At 40.7% G+C, this 22,441-nt stretch overlaps 2 protein-coding genes across 2 annotated transcripts in view; both read right to left on the reverse strand.

The window, feature by feature from the left end:
* Positions 1-22,441, reverse strand: part of LOC134743560 (ATP-binding cassette sub-family G member 4-like) — a 119,676-nt gene that overhangs the window by 84,073 nt on the left and 13,162 nt on the right. The gene's annotated exons all lie outside the window — the stretch shown is intronic.
* Positions 2,583-21,611, reverse strand: LOC134743206 (WD repeat-containing protein on Y chromosome-like). Its single transcript, XM_063676589.1, has 18 exons — positions 21,206-21,611; positions 20,693-20,884; positions 18,610-18,721; positions 17,583-17,740; positions 17,035-17,211; positions 15,588-15,764; positions 14,920-15,153; positions 14,280-14,532; positions 13,883-14,019; positions 13,336-13,424; positions 13,068-13,262; positions 12,511-12,636; positions 11,851-12,011; positions 11,322-11,533; positions 4,569-4,750; positions 3,675-3,816; positions 3,073-3,270; positions 2,583-2,900 (listed from the first exon to the last, which is right to left on the reverse strand). The coding sequence occupies exons 1-18, from the start codon at positions 21,461-21,463 to the stop codon at positions 2,718-2,720; spliced, it is 3,186 nt and encodes a 1,061-aa protein (XP_063532659.1). The 5' UTR covers positions 21,464-21,611; the 3' UTR covers positions 2,583-2,717.

A 22,441-nucleotide genomic window follows, 5' to 3' on the forward strand; every position in this document is an offset into this window, starting at 1 on the left:
TTATTCATTTTGTAGCTTTAACGTACCTAAGTAGTACATTTTCGTGTATTCATACTCAATTCAAAGTAACATTACTTAGGAAAACCATTTTCTCTAACATTAAGTGGTCGTTTTTTTTTTAAGTATTTAGAACTGGGCTCTATTTTTTTTATCATCATGGCCTTAACGAAGTGTAATGCAAAATAAATAAGTAGGTAGATTAGAACTTAATAGTTATCAAGAAATTTGTCGCGAGTTGTTGTTGTCATTAAATTAATTTGTTAACATTTACCAAATTAACATTAAGTATATTTTTTCCATTTTAAGTTTTTGTTATGGGCTTTTTGAGTGCATTCTGCAGAAATCGTTCCAAACCGTCACGTAACCGAAGTCACAGTTTCGCTTACATAGCCATCAAGATTTGAAGAGTTCCCTAATTCCTCGTGGACCCATCATCAGAACATTAAGAACTGTGGTCCTTGACAAAAATGTTTCTTAGAAACTTATATTTTGCTTAACAAACAGGTCAATAAATCGAATATCGTTAGTGTTGTGTGTCGACAGAGTAACATCCCTAGTGCGCAAAACGTTCAAGCTGATAAACAAGACCAAGTGCGGGTATAGTGTAACCCGTTCGAATTAAAAAACCGCAAATCGATGTACAGGTTAGCCGTTTGGCACACGCATACTAGAGGTCAAAACAAATTTTTTGACCTGCAGTTCCTAAAAAAATTTCCCGGGGGGAGTGGTAAACCATAATTTTTTTTGGTATGGAAATAAAATAAAAAAATTCCAAAACCTATCGTGTGTGGTATCATACGAAAGGGCTTTTTGATTCTAAAAATATATCACATCATTACATTTCGGCCATTTTTTTTAAATTAAAACAAAAAGAATTTTCGAAACATACCAAGTTTGGGCTCCTCCAGATACGATATGGCTGATTTTTATTTTGTACAATATACCACAAATGATACGTGATATCCCCATATCCAACCCCAAGAAAGCAATTTTGAAAATAATATCATTAACATTTTTTTTATTTTTTTTCAATTTTACAAAGTGACACAGTTCTACTTCAATTACAAAGAAAAACTCGCGCGGCTAGAAGATGTTGTCAATTTTAGCTAGTCTTCTCCGAGACCACGGGGACAACGCCGTCCTCGAAACGTCGGACTAATACCACAATACGGAAGAGTAAGAGATCCGTTTCGTTCGCTATGGCGCAAACAATTGGCATCTTGGTTTGGTTATGCCCTCAGGGCTATAATCGCGAAAACCGAAGTTCGTTAATATCGGGGAACTATCTCTGTCACTCTATTTACGCATTATTTGCAAACTTCGATGTTTGCGGTAGGCTTAGACGGCGACATTGGGCCAACGTAGCTAAAACAATAGAACGCGACGATTTACGCCAAAGCAAGTACTGCCCTACAGTTCAAGTACGTTTTCTTGTGGTGGCTGAAGTGCGCCTGCGCCGTTGACTGGCTACTTGGGTTGTCAGGTAGGGATTGAGATGTTAATGAAACAAATGGCAGGTATTAATTATAATAAAAATATATTGAAAAGAATCAAATGATTAATCTATAAGTAACAATGTTAATAAACTCACAACATATCAATCTAAAACATTAAAGCTGAGTAACCAACAATACCTAATTACCTATTGTTATTTTATATACGATTTCACGACATATGTCATCTACTTAACTGATGATATGTGATGATGATAAGTATTTATAATATATATAACTGTCAAAAAAATGTTTTTGTGACACACACTTTTATTGCTGACTGTACTTCTTCTAATTTGCATGTCTATCGAGTACTTCTTGAGACCTTTATAATGAGCCTAAACTTGATGTGTTTGTGTTTTTCCATCGAGGAGTTCCTTTGGCTACCTACCGGCTGCATCATCAGAACACCTCCATGTTAGCATATTATTGCATTGTCACCGGAATTACGACAGTGCTCCAAATTTCAACTGAATCAGATACCGGGAAGTGGTTCAAATTTTAGTTACTAGATTTGAAGTACTATACATACAAAATATGCATACAAAGGTAGGTATATACGCAGTGAAGCTAAATAAAAGTGTGTAAATAAAAACGTCGAAAAATCTAACCGTAGTCCAAGGATCTTTAACCCAAGCTGCTACTTAATTTTTAATGAGGTGAGAAATAACCTTTTGGACACCAATGACGGATATATCGGCACCACGGCACCGCAGGTCCAACGACAAAGACGGATTAATCGGTCAAAGACCACAGAGCAATATAGACCTACGTGCATGTGCATAAAGTTCAATTTCAGTTTTGACACTTCGGTGACGTGGCGTCCAAGTGACAACTTTTGTGTTTGACACGGCGTCGAAAAGGTTAATAACGTCAAGCTCGTTTCGCATCTCTTGAAAATAGCTCAAACGCTGCTTTCAAGGGAATCTGCAGAAATAAATGGCAATTCCAACTTGACGTCGCCATTCAAGAATATTACATTATATTACGCCTCAACAAAATAACTGACGCGCCATCCCATCCAGCTTGGGTTTACTGTCTTTGGTAAAGTCTCAAATCTATTACAGCGAAGAAAGAAGAAGTATATTACCACTATCCCGGTGGCCGGACACTTTCTGCTGACAGGGACAAAGCAAGGTATATGTATATTTTCCCTGTCGCTCTGAGTAATTTAGTAAGCTCTTAGTACCTAAGTGTCCCGCGCAAGGATCTAATAAACCCTTCTCAAGTTTCCGGGCGCTTTTCCGAGCTAATCCTCTGGGGCCCCTCCATAGAAGTGGAGCCGAAATGGGCCTTCTTGCCGGCGGCGGCGGCGCGACGCAGGCGCGTGGCGCGCACCAGCTCCGGAGTGGGCGGCCGACGTATCGGGGTGGTGGATGCCATGCGCAGATGCGCGTATAGCGGGATCTGGAAAATAACAAGTGGTTCGAACATTTAGAACTTACCGGGCAGCCGCATCCTGCTCTGTTGACTCTATCTGTGATTCAGCGAGCGCGACGACCAATTTACCCGGCGTGACATGACAATGACACGGTAGAGGCAATAAGCCCTCCTCAAGGTCCTCGGTTTTATTACTAACCGTCTGCAGAGAATCATCGAGCACAATCCGCGCCTGCGTCTCCGGCCGGCGCGGCAGCTTGAAGTGGTGCCCGAGCAGCGGGTCTGCGCACGGCGCGCCGAACGTGCCCGTGCGCAGCTCGCGTTCCGTGATGTCGCGCAGCTTGTCGATCTCGATCTGGCCGGGCACGTAGCGCGACACGTATCCGCTGCGGAAGACCTGCACAAAATAAGGTTAAGAGTGATGGGATTCTTATTTGAAATAGGTAGGTGCCAGTTCTAAAACGAAGCAAAAGATTAGGCAATACTCGCTTAATGCCAAAACTGAAGTGATTCAAATTCTAAGTTTTCATTAGGCTTAGCACGAGTGCGCCGCAAGCCGCAACAGTATTTGGCCCGCGAGATAGACTACCGGTTTTTTTGGGGAGGACGACCTAAGCCTACAGAAATTAAAATGATTGATGAACTAGGAATGACATAAATTGAATTTGATAAAAAAATTATTATAGTTCTTCTGAATCCTTTCAAATGAACTAAACCTTAGAAAGGTTTATGCGGCGGCTTTTTTCAAAGATTCTTAAGACAGTTTTCAGCTTTATCAATTGTAGACACAAGAAAGCTCACCTTCATAGTAGTAAAGCTCGCAACTTTCTTGACATCAGGTGGCACAGAGGTCACGTCCAGGTTCCAGGGCTGGAAGGATCCCAGGGTCTGTAGGTACTCGCCGGAAAGACGCCAGACTCGAACGCTGTAGTCTGAACTGCCACTGCGTGAAAAGATTGGTTGACAGAGTCATACGCATTAATGTGTTACTGTTTTATCTACTTACTCGTAAGTAGGTATGCTCAAAGCGTGTAGTAGATAGTACATATGTGCTCGTCGATTCAAGTGAGTAATAATAAGCAGAAGCTGGTCACTACAGCGCTTAACGTGACCCTCACCCATACCGAGCAACAGTTTATTTTCGTTAATGTACTCGTAAGTACCTATAATACATCATGTTGTTGATGTGTGATGATCTGATGATCCAATATCCAATGCAGCTATCCTCAATATAATCTTTTTCAGCACCATGGCACACTGTAGGGATTGTAAAGGGATACGGCCTAGCAGGGAGGATGTGGAAGATGATAAAACGTGGATTATCTGCATTTCAATATATTTTTATTATTTTTCTCACAAGTTAGCTAATAAGTAACAATCATCGACTAGTTTTGATAGCTGCCCCTTCTGGAATACCGATCCACACACCCGTTCCATCTGACAGCGAGAACAGATTCTAAATTTAAATACGTAACTGTTGCCAGTCACTGATCAAAAAGGCTGTAAAGGTTGCAAAACTTGCAAACCTTTACAGTACCTAGGTGCGCGATAAAGGACTTAACGCTGTAGTACTTGAGCAGATTATACCTTCTTAGCACTTGACACAACCCTCGACAGGACCGGTAGTTCCCGAGCAACAGCTTGTATCTAAAAGTGACATCATGACATCGTCTTCGTTGAGCGCGTAGTACCTACCTAAGCAATAGCTTGTACTCGTCGATATAGGCGAGGGTAGTGACGCAACGCACGTGACCTTTGTAGCTGTTCAGCAGCAAGGGCAGAGGCTGATCGCGCACACAACGCTTGGCGCGACCCTCGACGCGGTCACGCCACAGAAACGGAAACTCGAGGCGGAGAGCTGGCATGTTGACGTGTACCTGAGGGGAAACAATTAATCGTCTCTGTCAGCTTATACACGTCCTGCGTCCACTAGTTCACAAGTTGGAGACGTAATATAGGAAAGTTCCTTATAGTTATATTGTTTCACTCTAGGTACTCATTTATTTATTTATCAAAGCTCAGGTTGAACACACAAACAAATGTGTGTGTGTGGGTTGACATTGACAGTCGTGTTTGTAACACTTGTACTCAAATTAATTAATTAATAATGTTTAAACCACTTAAAAAAGTTACAACTGCGTGTAAAAACTTACGTGAGGTTATAAGCTGCCTATCGAAAAAGTCTGGGACATCCTGGTGAGCTGCATTTACATATTATCACTCAAATACTTCATCGGAAAACAAAGACCCGTTTGGGAACCACACTCACACATAGAAACATTTCGAAATAACTGATTTTATGCATAAATTATAACAAAACACAGCGGTAATTAACAACTGGTGTTGACACTTTGAAACTGTGAAGAACTTTCAATGAATGACATTGACATATGACAAGAAAGTCACACTGACGTTTGAAGACTGAGTGCGTTCAGAAATTAGTATCTCGTATTACTCGTAGTAAGTTACTAGGGGACTGTTCCAAGCACTACACTGAACTAAGACTATCCTTGATAGTTTTTAAATATAATTATATTACTTTAAACATTATATATTTGACCTCATTGTAAATTAATGGAAAATGACGACACGAAGGATGTTGCTTCAACAAAATCTATTAAAGGCCCAAGACGAACTAAAAGAACAAAAAGCTACAACTGATAGACTTTTGGCAGAAAGGGATGACAATGAAACTGAAATTAAATTAATGGTAGCCCGTAACTCTACGTTAAAGCGTCAGTTAAACGAGTTGTCTGACCATCTAGCAGAGTCTGAAGCTCAGAGAAATTCACTACAGATACTCGTACACGACTTACAAGAGTGTCAGTCAGTACATGATGCCGCCCTTGAGAAAATCGCTTTTCTGCAGCGACAACTAGCTGAGGCAAAAAATGAAATAGCTGCTTTAACCCATCGCAAGGAAGATGATTGGGTCAACACCATGTCACTATCACAGGAATTGTCGTCGTTTACCGGATTAGGTCGCTCCACTAGCATAGGTGCTAAAGAAAATGTTAATAAAAGAAAGTTTAAGACAAAGAAAAATAAGAGATATAAATCACTCATTAGAAAGAGCATAAGAATTTTTAGAAAACATGTTAACCTGAAAAAGGAATCTATAGAATTAAGAACTAAACTAGTCAATCAAAAAGCCGAGCTCGAGACTGTAAATATAAAACTTAACTCGGCACATGTACAGATTAATGAATTATCGAGCGCAGCAGCGGAACTCACGCAACTCAGTCAGCAAAACCGTGAACTGACCGAGTGGTTCTTGGAAACACGGCTGGAAAAGGAAGAGTCCGAGGACGCCGATACTATCGATCACAATCCACAAATAGAGGAATCTATAGAAGAAAGTAAGCTCTCCATCTGTTCACCGAAGCGCAAAAAAATACCAAGGTGCAGGAATTCTAAAAAGATCAAACGTCGCCGTCACTTGTGGAATCGTCGCAATCGAGCTGCCGGTCGTCGTAGGCATAAAAGTGCAGGTATTGATGTAACGGCGCCTCCATCTCAGGTTCCAGAGTCATCGGTACTCCCATCCTTACTTACTGATGGGCAGGTCACGTCTCAGCTGTGCTGCATGACCAGTGCAGCTAGTATATGTCAAAGCGGCGTGATATCTAAACAAAACCATACTCCACAGGAAAAACCGAAACTTTTTCCATCATCAACTGAAAGGAAAACTGTTATTTTCTCCGACAAAATAGGTGTAGGAACTGGACCTATAATGGCCGAGTGTCTTCAGCAAAATGTAGTGAATAAGTGCTATCCAGGGTTATCGTTTAATAATCTCATTGAAAAAGTTCAATCTTGTGACTATGATGAATTCACTACCATAGTTGTCTTGGTCGGAGACCACACTACGGTAACAAAGCGATCGCTAGACACTAATATCAAATCTTTGCTTGACATTCAAAATAAATGTAAATGTAAGATAATTTTATGTACTTTTCCATATTGTTTTAATATGAGTCGAGATTATAATCTATGTATCCACCGAATTAATCTATTTATGTATAATGCGACAAGTCAGGTTCGCGATGTGATCCAACTATTTGATGTTAATAAATTTATAGAGAATTTTAAATTAACGAAATATTCAATGTACATGTCACAGGTAGAGAAACGGTGTATAGTGAAATTATTGGCATATAACATTAGTGACCCGCACTGCCCACACGCAGTAGATGCAAGACATACATTATTTGACACCAACAATACTAAAATGACGAACAAAATTTCTTTGCACAATTTAAACTTAAAGTAAAGACAACAGATAAGCAAAACAGTATTTCACTACTTTACCAAAACATAAATCGCTTCTCTGGCAAAATCTTAGATTTAGAGTTGTTTACAGAAAAAGAAGATGTCGATGTAATCTGCTTAACAGAAACTTGGTTGAAAAACGATACAATGAAATTTAATGTTAGTAACTATGTAGTGGCTAGCGCTTTTAACAGAACAACTGCGGCAGGTGGTGGTTCTATGGTTTTAGTAAAGAATGGCTTAGCATTCAAAGAGCGCAAAGATCTCTCAGTACGCTCTGTGGATCGAATTTGCGAGATTGCATCCGCAGAGCTGGACCAGTATCTTATAATCTGCATGTACAAGCCTCCATCCTGTGACGTAAGTTCTTTTATTAATACTGTTGATGATGTCCTTGACAAGGCGACCAATACTAAAAAATCAATAGTCCTGTGTGGCGATTTCAATATAGATATTTTGACTCAATCCGTTGAGAAAGACCAGTATGTCGCTTTGTTTAGGTCATTTAATTTGAGTTATGTGTTTAATGAGCCTACTCGGATTACTCCCACCACCGCTACATGTATTGACAACATTTGGTTGAACTGTTCTCACCTGGAATCAAGTGTGGTGAACGGTGTTCGTTCGGATCATAAGGCTCTTATTGTTAGGCTACCTGGTGAGAGGAAGCACACTGACCGCGTGATTGAGATAAGACCACTAGGTAAAAACAGACTGGCACAACTTAAATCTAATTTGGCAGTTACAATTTCAAATACACAAGTAGAATCAAATGATCCGAATGAGCTATTCAACATGCTCCAGAGCACGGTGTGCAAGGAATTCAATAAGACCTGTGCAAAAAAGCAAATAAGAATAAAAAGTAAGATGTCATTTCAGGAATGGGCCACGGCAGGGATTCGCATAAGCAGAGACAAATTATACCAGTTATATGAAAGGAGATCGTATACCACCAATGAAAGTTTTCATCAGTATGTCAGAAATTATTCGAAATTATTTAAAATAGTATGCAAAAAAGCAAAAGCAGCTTATATTAAAGAAAAAATAACAAGTTCTAAAAACAAAGTCAAATCTGTTTGGAAAATAATAAACACAGAAACGGGGCAAAGGAGTAAAGGCAATTCCACAATCGCCTTAACAGTGGATGGCAAATTAGAAACGGACCCCGTTAAAGTAGCAACCGAATTCAATACTTTCTTTTCTAAAATTCCCAAGGAAACCACCAAATTTCTGGCATCATCAACAGCTGCAGCTGAATCTTTGCTACGTGAAAATGTAAAACTTGAAAATATAAGTCACTTCCATTTTAATAAGGTTTCCTCCTTAGACATTCTTAAGACGTTCAAAATGATAAAAATAAAACGAACTGAAGATCTATGGGGGGTATCGGTACAGGTACTGGAATCGATTTTAGAGGTTGTAGCGCCATCTCTAGCATTAATTTTTAATGGTTGCATAGAAAAGGGTGTTTTTCCAAGTTTAATGAAATTGAGTAAAGTGGTACCAATTTTCAAATCAGGTGATAGCAATAATCCGACTGATTATCGTCCAGTATCTATATTGCCAGCATTTAGTAAAATATTTGAAAAAATAATCCTTGTGCAATTAATTTCTCACTTCAATTCTAATAAAATTCTACATACACAACAATTTGGTTTTACAAAAAATAGATCCACTGCTGATGCGGGCATAAGTTTAATTAAATTCATTTTGCAAGCTTGGGAAGAGTCGCGGGACGCGATTGGCGTCTTCTGCGACCTTTCCAAAGCCTTTGATTGTGTAGACCATAAGACGTTAATTGCTAAGCTTTGTTTTTATGGCATTCAAGGACAAGCATTGAATCTAATACACTCTTATCTATCAGAGAGAAGCCAAAAGGTTGCTGTAAATGGTGCCTTATCGTCAGATGAAGTGGTAGAGCTAGGTGTACCGCAGGGATCGATTTTAGGCCCTTTTCTGTTTCTGGTGTATGTAAATGACCTGCCCTATATGGTAGGCCGAAAATCCGGCATTGTCATGTTTGCCGATGACACTTCTTTGCTTTTCAAGGTGAACAGAAAAGACACTGAGTTAGCTGAGCCGAATGACACCCTCTCTGAAGTGTGTGATTGGTTTGCTGCAAATAATTTAATGCTGAATCCAAAAAAAACCAAATGTTTGAAATTCTCTTTAGTTAATGGTTCTAATCTAAATTTAGTCTCTAAAATTAAACTTAATGGTCAGTCTGTTGATTTTGTAGAAACAGCGGTGTTTTTAGGAATAACACTTGACTCAAATCTGCAGTGGGGATCCCATGTAACTACACTAGCCAGTAGGTTGAGCTCAGCTGCTTTTGCAGTCAGAAAAATGAGACAGTTAACTAATGTAGAGACGGCACGAATGGTTTACTTCGCCTACTTTAATAGTTTAATGTCATACGGTCTTGTACTGTGGGGTTCTGCTGCCGATATAGAAACAATATTTATACTACAAAAACGAGCAATAAGGGCAATATATAACTTAAGGGCGCGGGAGTCACTAAAAGATTTTTTTAAGAAAATTGACATTTTAACGCTGCCGTCCCTGTATATCTTTGAGGTAATAATGTATGTAAGGAGAAATTTGTACAATTTTCCAACAAACGCTGATAAACCAAAGGTTACCAGAAATTCGGGTAAACTGAAAGTTTCTTTCTATAGACTTGTAAAAACAAAAAAGACCTTCGTAGGAAATTGTACAAAGTTCTACAACAAAATTCCTTTAGAAATTTGTGAGCTCACGGATGCAAAATTTAAAACCGTTGTAAAACGAGCACTGATTGCAAGGGCATATTATAGAGTTAAGGACTATATCACAGATCGGGATGTATGGAAAATTAACTTAAGTGACAAACCAAGTAGTCTAAGGGCAAATAATTGAAATTGATTTTATTTATAATTCTGTTATATATTTTTTGTATTGATTGAAATGTTTAATTTGTTAAATAGGTAATTGAAATTGATTTTATTAATAATTCTGTATTTTCTAAGTATGTAAATTGTAATGTATGTTGTGATTTGTGATTATTTGGATGAATGTTTAATTTTAATTTTGTACAACTGTACTTTTTTGACTTTCATAGGTGCATTATGTTAATGCCTAAATTGAAATAAAGAAAATTGAATTGAATTAAGAAGGAAAGAAGATAGGAAAGGTTAGCCGAGAGTTTCTTTGAATGAATGCGCAGAAGTATCCCTTACAGATTTCGTCAGAATGTACATAAGATTATATCCCCATGCCATAGATATTTCATTTATCCTTTCTCTCTAGCGCTCATGTACTTCTCAGTTAGCATAATGCTGCAATTGGTAAGTCAGAAGCCAGACTGTCTGATGAACCTATAAACTTTTGGGCAATAGCTGTTTCCCTCCTGATTCTTCTCCAGCAATACTGAGTACTGACACAGAATAACTAATAGTACTACCGTACAGAAAATTCACTCCTTCACAAAAGCCAGATTTAGGTATAAAATTATACCTACACTCGCCGCCTGCAAGCAAAATTGAAACTTATAACCGCGCACGAACCGTGAATCTTCTTTGCGCGCCGCAGTTTTATGACCGAGCTCCGAGTGTCGGCACGGGGTTGTCACTTGACAAGTTTTTGTAACCTACTGATTTATTATTTTTAAGATAAATATGTAGGAATTACAAACGTTGATTCTGTAAACATAAATTTTTTAGCCGGAGATAGTATGTCTGATTCTCACGGAAGTAGGTATGCCACAGAAGTATGTATGTATGTATGTAAACACTTTATTGTACAAAATTTAGCGAACTCTAAGACAGATTACAAACACAATAAAACACCAAAAAAATATACAATGTACAAAGGCGGACTTATCCCTATAAGGGATCCCTAGAAGTACTTATTCCTTTGAAAATATGTCGGTCAATATAGTCCGGAATTTAAAAAAAAGGTTTTTTCTGCTTCCTTGTTCTTCCGTTTATTCAGACATCCGTAAACAGAACATTATCTTTTATACAGATTAGATCGCGATTTAGGTTTCGAAGCCATTGCTTATTTACAATTTTGCGCGAGCGCCACGTGACACGACTATCGTGCGAGCCGAGCAGCAGCCCACTGCCATACACCGTCTCGGGCGGTGCGCCGGCCAAATATACCTAAACTGCGCAGTGACACCCCCCTGGTACTGACCTCCTTATTGACAAGATAATTCGTCATAAGCCATGTCTTAATGTATCCCACAGTAGTGCCAGTGAAGAGGTAGTTGTTTTGCGCGTCAGTGGCCAACGCAGAGACGTAGTCACCAGCTGTGTGCACGGCTTGGAAAGATCCCTGGAACCCGCCGGCTGAGTGGTCTGACCAAGCTTGCACCATACCGTTTTCGAGGGACAACATCAGTGATGCTGGAAAACAAAGATTGTAGTATTTTGGTAAGTGTAGTGAAGAATTTTATGAGGAACCGTTCAGCTGACAAACATACATTACACAGGCTACAGGATACAGGCTGTATCTCGCGCGAAAGATCTAAGTGCGCAGTTAATGATACGAGAGTGAAACTGACACAGCTGTTTAACTACAACAACTACAGTTAAAGATGATGGCCAATACTTAAACGTTACGGTTTACCGGAGTGGTCCACCGAGCACCGTAAGGACTATGGTATGGACAGCTTAACTACGGTGATGGACACTAGCGAGACATGTTAGTTTTTTTTGCTAACCAACGCGCATGTGCATAGGCCGAGTCTCGAGGAAGACCATGGCATGCACGCCGAGATGACGCATAGCCTGCGCCCGCTGCGGGAGCGAGACGGTAGACACGCGGCGCGCGCGCGCCTTCTGCACCGCTGCTGCCGTGTCCACGCCGCGTCCACTCATACTGCTGCATTACCAAAACAACGCATAACCACAGGTTTTTAGTGCTCAACCCAGATAGTTGAGGAGACGTAAGTAGACTATGGTGTAAGTAAGTACATGGAGGGTTTAATTGCGTGAGGATGTTAAACTGGATTTAGTCAATTTCTACTAGAATTCCACCGTGCAACTTGTTTACTCACCGTCTGGAGATAGTTTTACGTAAATCTTTAGTTACAGACTATAAATACATTAAGTTTCAAAATTCATCCTGACAGGTACCTACAGTTAAAAAGTTAGGCTAGGGGAATTGATCCTGCTATTTTCGAATTGTATTTTACTTTCGTTCGCTATTAAGAACTGAAGCTGTTCAAAAAGATCGACAATTCAGTGAAGATTTTTGAAGTCCGTTGAATAAGGCCCAAGACCTGGTGGATGTCTGCTGACTCATATAATTATGATATCTTCATAGCCCATCCCTATACCGCCTATACGCCCTAGACCTGGATACCTGATATCCCTTATACCTGGGCCTGTGCGCGGACGATGAATGCCGTTTTGCACCCGTGCCGCCGGGACTAGCAGCGCGGCTTAAATCGCGCTTGTTGAATTGCATCTTGATGCGCAGCATGGGCTCCGTACACGAGAACATTCTGTAAAAAACATAGCCAGCAAATATAATTGTACAAGCTATACACTAATACTTATTCCTCCCTCACACCCACAGCGGTATGCAAAGGTAACAAATGTAACAATAGACTCATGCATGTAATTTATTTTAGGTGTTGGGCGTCCTTTCAAGTGTAACCAGCCAACCGAGGCACCAGAAACCGGTTTCACCTATGTCAACTAAATTTGTGTCCATGTCTTGCTTCATCATAAAGAAATAGATTACCTAATGAACATCCATTTCACAATCTACGGCCGCGTTTTGTTGTCTAATGGTTTGTTTTCATCCATGGATGGCTTTCCTAATTAAAAACTGTTTTTCTCATTTACTGTTGGTTGACTATGGTGCCAAGCCACGACCACGTCCACCCCCATGGACATGCTAATGTCTTTCCCATATGCCCCTTAATCCTACCTGTAGGGCTGACCAGTCTCCAACTTCCATAGTATCATCTCGGAGTTATAGGAGCTGGTAGCAAGTGATAACGGCATACGCGCCGCCGCGGCCAGGACATCCTCACTGTGCCGCGTCTCCCAAGACTTTCCCGTTGTGGCTGTGCCAGTGTCCTCAAACTCTGTCACGTGTCGATTCCACCCAATTGCCATAATGCTGCAAGCAAAAGATTTTTCATCCATTGATAATCACCAGAGGAAACATTTTTTGGCAGTAGTGCTTTACTTACCGTCCTTCAACCCAGAACACGCCGGTAACTTCGCACATGTACTCAATCGTCAAGGTTCTCAGACACAATCCAGTGTTAAAATTCCAAGTCTGTAAGTAATATTTAGAATAAAAATACTTGGTGCTGCTATAGTTTAGGACAAGATACGCAAACTTCTTTAAAATCAAGAACTTGGAGGAAAAAAGGAGCTGTCGCTAATCGCATCCCAAATATCACAATAGATCCCAAATCCCAATGGGCCTGCGGAGGTGACCTTTCGTTACAATATCAAGGTGCTACGTCTTCTTAATTTTAGGTCTTGCTGTTCTAGGCTGCAGAACAGAGGGCCTAGCTAAGATGCCAATCGCTTGCGCCGTAGCGATCGTTTGTCTTTCTATCACTCTTCCATATAAGTGCGACAGAGAGACACTAGCGTTTCGTTCGCTATGGCGCAAACGATTGGCACCTGGGCTAAGCCTCCAGCTCGGAAAAAGTAATATCACAATATCTGCGACACACATCGGATTCGTTGAACAGTATGTCTGTACGTAAAAATACAATCTCTAACCTTAAGCGAACCATCTCTAGCGCCGGTACACAGCAGCTGGTAACCGGGGTCGAAGCAGGCGGCAGTGATCTCCACAGGGATCTGCTCGCCATGCAGTAGCCGGGTATGTGCATCCCTCACCATCACGTTGCGTTTCCCTTTACATGAAATATTTATAAGTGTGCCACGATAGACGATAAGGTCGATAAATACGCATAAAACTAATTCACTGCAGTAACAAACAATTTCTTGTAATCTTAAATTATTTAAAACACCAAAATGTTCCATGGTCGTGGTTAACTGTATCTACCTAGGGTGAATTGCATAAATGGTTGCATTGCACGCGGTAACAGATGGAAATATACGATTTATGGGGTTAATGGCAATTTACAGTCCAAAGCTAAATACAAATTCTCACCAGTTAGCGGGTTCCAGTTGATAATGATGCTGTCCAACCCACAAGTGATTACCACTTTAAAGAGCGGGTTGTAGAGCACCTTCGCAATCGCTCTCGAATGCGTAAAGCCATCCGTATGGTTGGTATTTAGTTGTTCATCCAATACCAGAACTGCAATCTTGATGGCTGCCAGAATAAACTCTCGCGTAGCTGGATTGTAGACGGCTGAGATCGGGGTACGCTCGCCGATTTCAGACGGCACGTCTATATATGTCTGTGAATGGTAGGCACGCAGATGTATTTTCTAAGCGCTTATCGATCGCAGGCTGCGGGTCAAAGACTGGCGAGACATTATTTGCGCGGTCGATGATAACTCAAACTTCTTAGTGTTCTCGAAATTACAGTTACACCTTGTGCACCAGAAATTTCCAGGAAGCAAAGGAAGTGAACGACCAGGTTGAGTTGGACAAAATTGACATCATGTCAAATTGTTCATCTTTAAATCTTAATGTTACTGGTACTAAAAGTTATAATTAATTGACCATATTGTAGAACTTCCTACGAAACCAAATCCAAAGTATGTAGATACTTAGTTCCAGTACCGATAACGACGTTTTTCATCCCTTTATTATTTACGTAAGTAGGTGCTAATATATCTTACCTGAACACAATTTTGCCCTTGAACATCCCAGACCTTGATAACCCTGTCTCTCGCCAGCGAATAGATGGTCTGCCCACCGTTCTGCACCACGAGGGCAACGATGCCCGCATGGTGACCCTGGAGAACCAAGTTAGGTGCGGCAGGAACGAAGGGGCTCCACACGCGCACCGTGCAGTCTGGCCCGCCTGTCACTAGTACATGGGCTTCCTCGTCAAACGCGAAGCATTGGATACCCTAAAAAGTAATGAACGATGATGACGATGGGGCGACGGCGACACCTGGACAATTACGTAGTCAATAAATTATTTCATGCACGCTCAGCGTGACTTGCAAAACCAAATTGTGTTCCGATCCAATTGGAAAAGCGCGAGACGAGACAAGGAAAAGCGAGACGAGAAGGGAGCAGCATGTACACATTCGTTCTCGGCCTGTCTCGGGCGCTCTCGACGAGTGTGTACACCCCGCATAAAACTCGTACTGGAAATTTGGGCTGAGATTTTCGAAGCAGACGCTTGAGTCCAAGATCTTTGAGGCGTGCTCTTTTGAAGTCGTGAAGGGTTGCAAGGATGTTTTAGGAATAGGGTTAGTAATTGATGGCAAAAGCGATTCAGCATATTGATATTAATGCGTGTACATTTTTATAAGCTTCAATCAACTTAAGGATTTACCTTATCGACATGGAACATGTTGTGTGTCTTGGAGCCCTGCAGGTCACACATAAGCAGTGCGTCGGGGCACGTGGCACAGGACATGAGACAGTGCAGCGGCGAGTAGTATGAAACTTGTCGCACCCAATCTGTATGGACCCGAGCTTTTTCAATCAAGCGCAGTTCTGGTAGCGCGCGCTGGTAGACACAAACATTAAAAAAAAACATAAACAGATTTATTGGGTTCAGTCCGTAAAACTGTAGTGTGGTTTTCTCAAAAATATGCCGTGCTTGTTTTTATTATCAATCTGAACCCATTTTGTGACTAGTAACTAATCGAACTATGATGGATGAATGGAGTATCTTAAACAAACTGCTTTTCCACCCTGAGAAGTGTTCCGTAATGTCTTTTAGCCGATCTCATAGCCCCCTATTGGGTAATTACATGTTAGGGACGGAATTAATAAACCGCGTTAACACTATTAAAGACCTAGGTATCATATTTGACTCGCACCTCAATTTTCATGCTCATATGAGTAACCTAGCTACCGACTGCTATCAGAGATTGGGATTTGTTATCCGCAACGCTCGCGATTTTGACAACCCGTTTGTCATCAAGATTGTCTTTACCGCTTTAGTTAGGAGTAAACTGGAGGCAGCGTCCAGAGTGTGGAATCCCCATGAGGTCACTTACGCCTTGCTTCTAGAAAAGATCCAAAAGGCGTTCCTGAGATTTTTATTTAAAAAAATCTATGGGTACTATCCCTTCCTTTACCCAACAAAATATTTGCTTGGAACTCTGGGTTTTAACTCCCTGGAAGTGAGGCGTAATTATGCACTCATGACCGGGGCGTGCAGAATATTGCGTGGGGACACAGACTGCCCTCAGCTGGTCTCGCAGCTGTTGCGCCTCCGCGTCCCTTCTCTGTCTCAGGCAAAGTTTAATTTTAGACCTCGTCATCGCGACTTACTTGCTGCACCTAAAGCGCGCACTGCGGCGTACAGGCAATCACCACGGCTTCGCGCTTTGCACTACATCAACGCACTTCTCAAGTCGGCTCCGGACTGTGACGTTTTTGCCGGTAGTTGGAGGCTAATTTGTGAGGAATGCAAAAACCTTTGTGAGGCAATGGATGACCGTCCGTCCTCAGTTAGTTATTAATATTTCTTTGTATATTGTTTTATTTTGTGTATATACCTCGTTTCTTTGAATTTGTGTAAAAAAAAAAAAAAATGTCATACCTACCTAGTCCCAGATTGTATACTGTACCTTGTTTGTATGTATTACTTTCTGTCCTAAATTTCGCAGTGCATTAGTACCTACTGTAATGCTGTGTAATTTTTTTAATCAATAAAATAAAAATAAAATGGCCTTTTAACGTCGGAGGTAAGTGTGCCTACGATAGTGCCGATGCCTAGTTAATAAAACAAGTTAAACAACCATTCCCCTATTATTTTTTTATCATACCTTCCGTTGTAGATCAATATGTCGCACGGTCTGCAACGGTTTTCCAGCTTCATTCCGGAAAGGTCCACGCTCGATTGGAGAGAACTGCAGAACTCGCACATATCCACCAACGTCTCCGAGAATCAGGATGCAATTCTCGTTTATGTCCTTTTGGAAGTAGTAGTACATCGTGCATATCTAGGAAAGTAGTGATAATTTAGTGCATAACTAAGTTAATTTAAAACTAAAACTACGTAAAGACAGAAGAGATAGTTATTTTTAAATTTAAAAAGAACTATTTAACCGAGCTCCTCGTACACATGTAGTTAATCAACAGATTAGATTTAGGCATAGAATATTCAATGTTTTATATCTTGGGGATTCCCTCATTCTGACATTCGGGTGTGCAATGTGCACTGTTCGTAAAGCCCCCTCCACACTCGTGCGCGATTCGCGGCGCGAAGCGGCGAACGCGAGTGTGGAGTCTTGTTCGCTAATCAGCGAAATCGACTCCACATTCGCGTTCGCGGCTTCGCGCCGCGTAGTCTGGAGCGGGCTTAGATACTAGCCATGTACTCCCAGCTGGTGATGACGATTTTGAGTGTGAAGGTCTTGGCCGTGATGTCGTAGAAGCGCAGATCACGCTCCGTTGAGCTAGTCACCAGCATGTTCACGTCGGGAAGGCACACGCAGTCCGTCACCCATGTAGTGCGCACTTTCAGGACAGCTGGCGGATATATTGGCTTTGAGGACAAGGATACTTTTACAGTTCAGGCGCAAATACGATTTTATAAAACACAATGCTTACAAATGCTCGAATAAAAGAAATGTCTAGGAATTATATGTCTAGGAGATGCTGAAACTCAATTGTAGTTATATAATTGATTATCTACGTCCTACGGCATAATAACACAATTTACACAATCAGATACAGAAATAATTAAATATCCATTTCAATATTGTGTCGCGATTTGACGAATTCTACTATGTAAACGATTGATACTGGGAGATTTTAGGGTTGTGATCCTAAATGACAAAAATGTGTTAAGATGGTCATGCTAAACACAGGGACTAACCACAATATTGCGAAAATAAAATCTAATGGACACCATGCATGGCATGAGGGCCCGGCCCGAAGTAGACGAAACTGGGACCAACCAAGGGTATATTTTTTTCACGATTTTCAAAATGTTCCCATGGGAAACCTTGTTCAGTATGACCATCTTAATTCATTTTTGACATTCGAGATCACGTCACGAGCCCAAAATCACCCAGTACCTATAGCCATGCTTTAGACTCTTTGGAGGTTCCCAAAGCTGACTGGGCTGCGACTCACCTAACAAAAACTTCAATGTTTGGGGCACAAATCTTGGCCATCTAAAAAAGGGGGCATATATACCTATAGATAAGTATAAGTAAAACATTATTGGTATAAAAAAATATAATATTATAACGCTCAATTTCCTAGTAGTTTCAGGGCCCACTCAATGTTGGCTTTCGACCCACCAAAGGGTCGCGACCCATAATTTAGGAAATGCTGCTCTAAAGGAATGAATGTGTGACACACAAATGTGAGGAATATGATAGTCCACTGACGGCTGGATGAATAAGCGGTGCGAAGCATCGTCATGTCCAGCGTCCACCAGTTGAGTTGCCCGTCGCGGCTCGCGGTAATGTATCCGCCCTGCATTGGAGTCGTGCTGCGATCCTGCACACATAATTATCAAATAAGGACGCTACGCAGGAAGAATTTCGTATAGGTATGACCCACCTGTGCCTGTTCCGATCTCTAATATCGCACGCGCGTAATTATGTTATTGTTGGTCCACTCACGGTGCAGGATGTCAATGCCACTGTGCGAGCGGGGCAGCTATATAATTATGCGCGTGCGATAGAGATAGGGACTAGCGGGTCAATGTACCAAATTCGTCGTTGTTAACGTCCCTACATTTACGCTTTGCTTCAGTTCGGCTTGGCTTCAACAAGATCTGTACAAAATTGTTGTTCACGTCAATAGCACTAGTTTGCGATTTAAGAGGAAAGGGGACGGCCGCTTCTCCATACAAACGTAGTCACCATTTTCCTCTCTGGATATTGATTGACATTATGTAACAAAAGTAATAAAAAAAAAATTGTTTAGAAATTTATAAAATGTAGCACCTTTATATTTAATTAAGGAAACTGTAGGTCTAACTTTAAAATGCAATGTATAATTACCACGCACTTTGTAAATGACCGTGTTTCTTGTTTCATAATAATAATATTAAAAAATATGGAAAATATTTTGACATAATTTGATTAACCATAGCTACGTTTGACTTTTTTCGATTTTTTGATAATTGTAAAAATTAGAAGCGAAAACCAGATTTCATACAAATTTTTAAATGCTCCTTAACTCTTATAATACTTAATTAAACATTCGAAATTAATCACTAAAACGTGGTTGATCTTGATACCTATATTTTCAATAATATCCTCAAAGGAGAATGAGGACTACGATTCTCTGAAAAGTCGATTTCGCAAGGGTCCTCCACTTTCGTCTTAAGAAGACCAGCTAAAAACTACCTATTACCTACTTATTCTTTCTACAGCGGCACTTACCATAGCTGAGCAGTTTCACAATTGGCAGCATCTGATAGAGTTAAATCGTCGGGCAGCACTACTCTAAGTACAATAGTTATTTTCCCCTCACTAGCTCGGAAAGTTGTTTTTTATCCTTCAATACAAGCGGGGAAAAACGCGTTTTATCCACTAGTGGGGAAAGTAATTTGACCTTGGATGGAGCGTGTTTAAGTAGCTTGACAGATAACAAAACGTAAATCGTTTATGATAATGATTCGTTCGATATTAATTATCATTAAATAAATGGTTTGAGAATCTAATGAAAAATACCAAATTTAGCTTTATTTAATGATTTTAAGTCATAAACCTTAAAATTCCATAAGAAACGTTTGTTTTATTATAATGATGTTAAATATAATTCTGAACGCACAAGTTGAGTCGATGCAATTTCAAAACGCATCGTTGACATTTCATACGTCAGAAATGTCAACATTGTCAACAATTTTTTTACTAAAAAACTTTTCTCACCGACTCGCGTAAAAATACACAACTTCCAGAGTTTTCTGTTATAATATCGTAAAGAAATGAGTGATTCCAGTGATGATGATGATCTAACGCCTGTGGATGTTGCATTTTCCTCGCTATAGTGAGGTGAAAAGTTTTGTGTTATACACGGGCGCAAGTGTATTTTACTTCTCGTGTGTTGAAACACTCGGTACGCTCAGGATTCTATTTTAGAACCACTCGCTTCGCTCGTGGTTCACCTATAGAATCCTTTCCCTTGCTTGTGTTTCAATTCTACGCTCGCGGGTAAAATACAACTGCACCCTTGTATAACAAATAACTATTACGATACAAGTGCGGAAAAGAGGAAATTCGAAACGAGTGGCGATAAATTAAAACACGACCGCAGGGAGTGTTTTAAATCGACACGAATTGCGAATTACCTTTTCGCACGTGTATCGTACAACGTTTTACAGTACATATGGCCCTTTAAACTTTCGACATATGCACGAAAAGTGCTCATTCCCGCACTAGTGCGAAAAAGTAGCACCATATGTACTGTAATATATTTGTCAGTTCAGAATGGTGACCTTGCAATGGTGTAATTGGTAACCTTTGCAACATCAGGACAGAAGCATATCTTGGATATGGGATGGCGGTGCTGCGAGCGCATGATGGTGGGTCGCCCCATGATAGCGAGCTGCAGCGACGCGCGCTGGTTCTCAGGGTCGTTGGTGAAGTAACCCAGCAGCAGGTGCGATACTAGCTCGTCCCATTCCATCTCGCCGTTACGGTTCGTGTTTATCTGTATAGGGTTTAGGAAATGAAGATAATTCATGTGAATAAATAGGTACATACATGATTGAACTGACGATGACCTGGGCTAAACGAAAGCGGTCAAAAGCATAACAGAAAAAAAAATTGGTTCGCTGGTGCTAACCTTGCGGTGTACCTACCAGCTTGGCACTTGGCGCACTTGTCAGTGAGTGATTATACTGATTATGCCGTGGCCACGGCATAAAACTTGGCGCGCGACATAGCGTGGTCGGAGTCTACTTTTCTGGTAGGTAGATGACTGTAATAAAAATTATTAAAAATACAGGTAGGTGAGTTGAGGAGGTACTACCTTCAGAAACAATATATTGAACTCTTCATCATCGTATTCTAAGTTAAACTGGGTCCTCAAAAGCTCCCTGAATTGATTCGGTAGCAATTTGTGCAGGAAAGCCTCTTGGAAAGCGTTCTTGAGTACTATCATATCGGCCATAGAGCAGCGCTCGTGCAAGGGTACGTTGCGCCACCGCTGACGCACTGTTAGCGACGGAGATGCGTCCGACACCCTAGAAGAGGTCGATATGACCACAATTTCGCTCTCATTTGCCATGGTACTCAATAAAAATAATAATAAGATTAATTCTATAGTACAAAATAATAATATCACAAAGCTGTTTGTTTTTATTGTTGACAAAGCAGTGTCAGTCCAGTGTCAACTGTGAGCGAAGTTTAAGCTTCGCGCACTTGGAACGGAAAAGGAAATCGTACAGGCGTTCTTTACCTTCACATTCACAGCTTCACACACAAAGCTTTGCAAGTATGGATGGTATAGAAAGGATGCCAATCTGTTATGGCAGAATTGTTGCAAAAGTGACCGCTTTCAGCTTTAAATAATAGTTCCCAATCTCTCCGGTGGCGCTAGTTAAGCTCTGGGACATGAGTATAACATGAACCAACAAATAACCGGACCAAATTACGTAGGTTGTTTTTGGTAGTATTTCGGTGTATGGTGGCGCCGCTTAATTACTGTTTTTTGATGGACACTTTTCATACATAGAGATTTGGCTCCTTTATATATTAGTCTCCATGTTTGCATGCTTGCATCTATGGATGGTATAGAAAGGAAGCCAATCTCTTATGGCAGACTTGTTGCAAAAGTGACCGCTTTCAGCTTTAAATAATAGTTCCTAATCTCACCAGTGGGGCTAGTTAGCCTCTGGGACATGAGTATAACATGAACCATATAAGGCAACAAATAACCCGACCAAATTACGTAGGTTGATTTTGGTAGTATTTCGGTGTATGGTGGCGCCGCCTAATTACTTTTTTTTAATGGTCACTTTTCATACATAGAGATTTGGCTCCTTTATATAGTCGCCATGCTTGCATCTATGGATGGTATAGAAAAGGATGCCAATCTCTTATGGCAGAATTGTTGCAAAAGTGACCGCTTTCAGCTTTAAATAATGGTTCCTAATCTCTCCGGTGGCGCTAGTTAGGGTCTGGGACATGAGTATAACATGAACCAACAAATAACCCGACCAAATTACGTAGGTTGTTTTGGTAGTATTTCGGTGTATGGTGGCGC

The sequence above is a fragment of the Cydia strobilella genome, chromosome 1 (genome assembly GCF_947568885.1).
Source record: "Cydia strobilella chromosome 1, ilCydStro3.1, whole genome shotgun sequence".
Classification (NCBI taxonomy): domain Eukaryota; kingdom Metazoa; phylum Arthropoda; class Insecta; order Lepidoptera; family Tortricidae; genus Cydia; species Cydia strobilella.

Coding starts and splice junctions, on each gene's coding strand:
- LOC134743206 (XM_063676589.1), bottom strand. CDS start 21,463: ATGGCAAATGAGAGCGAAATTGTGGTCATATCGACCTCTTCTAGGGTG. Junction 17,212..17,582: donor TCACCAGCTGGGAGTACATG/GCTAGTATCTAA, acceptor CTACTTTCCTAG/ATATGCACGATGTACTACTA. Junction 15,154..15,587: donor ACATGTTCCATGTCGATAAG/GTAAATCCTTAA, acceptor ATTACTTTTTAG/GGTATCCAATGCTTCGCGTT.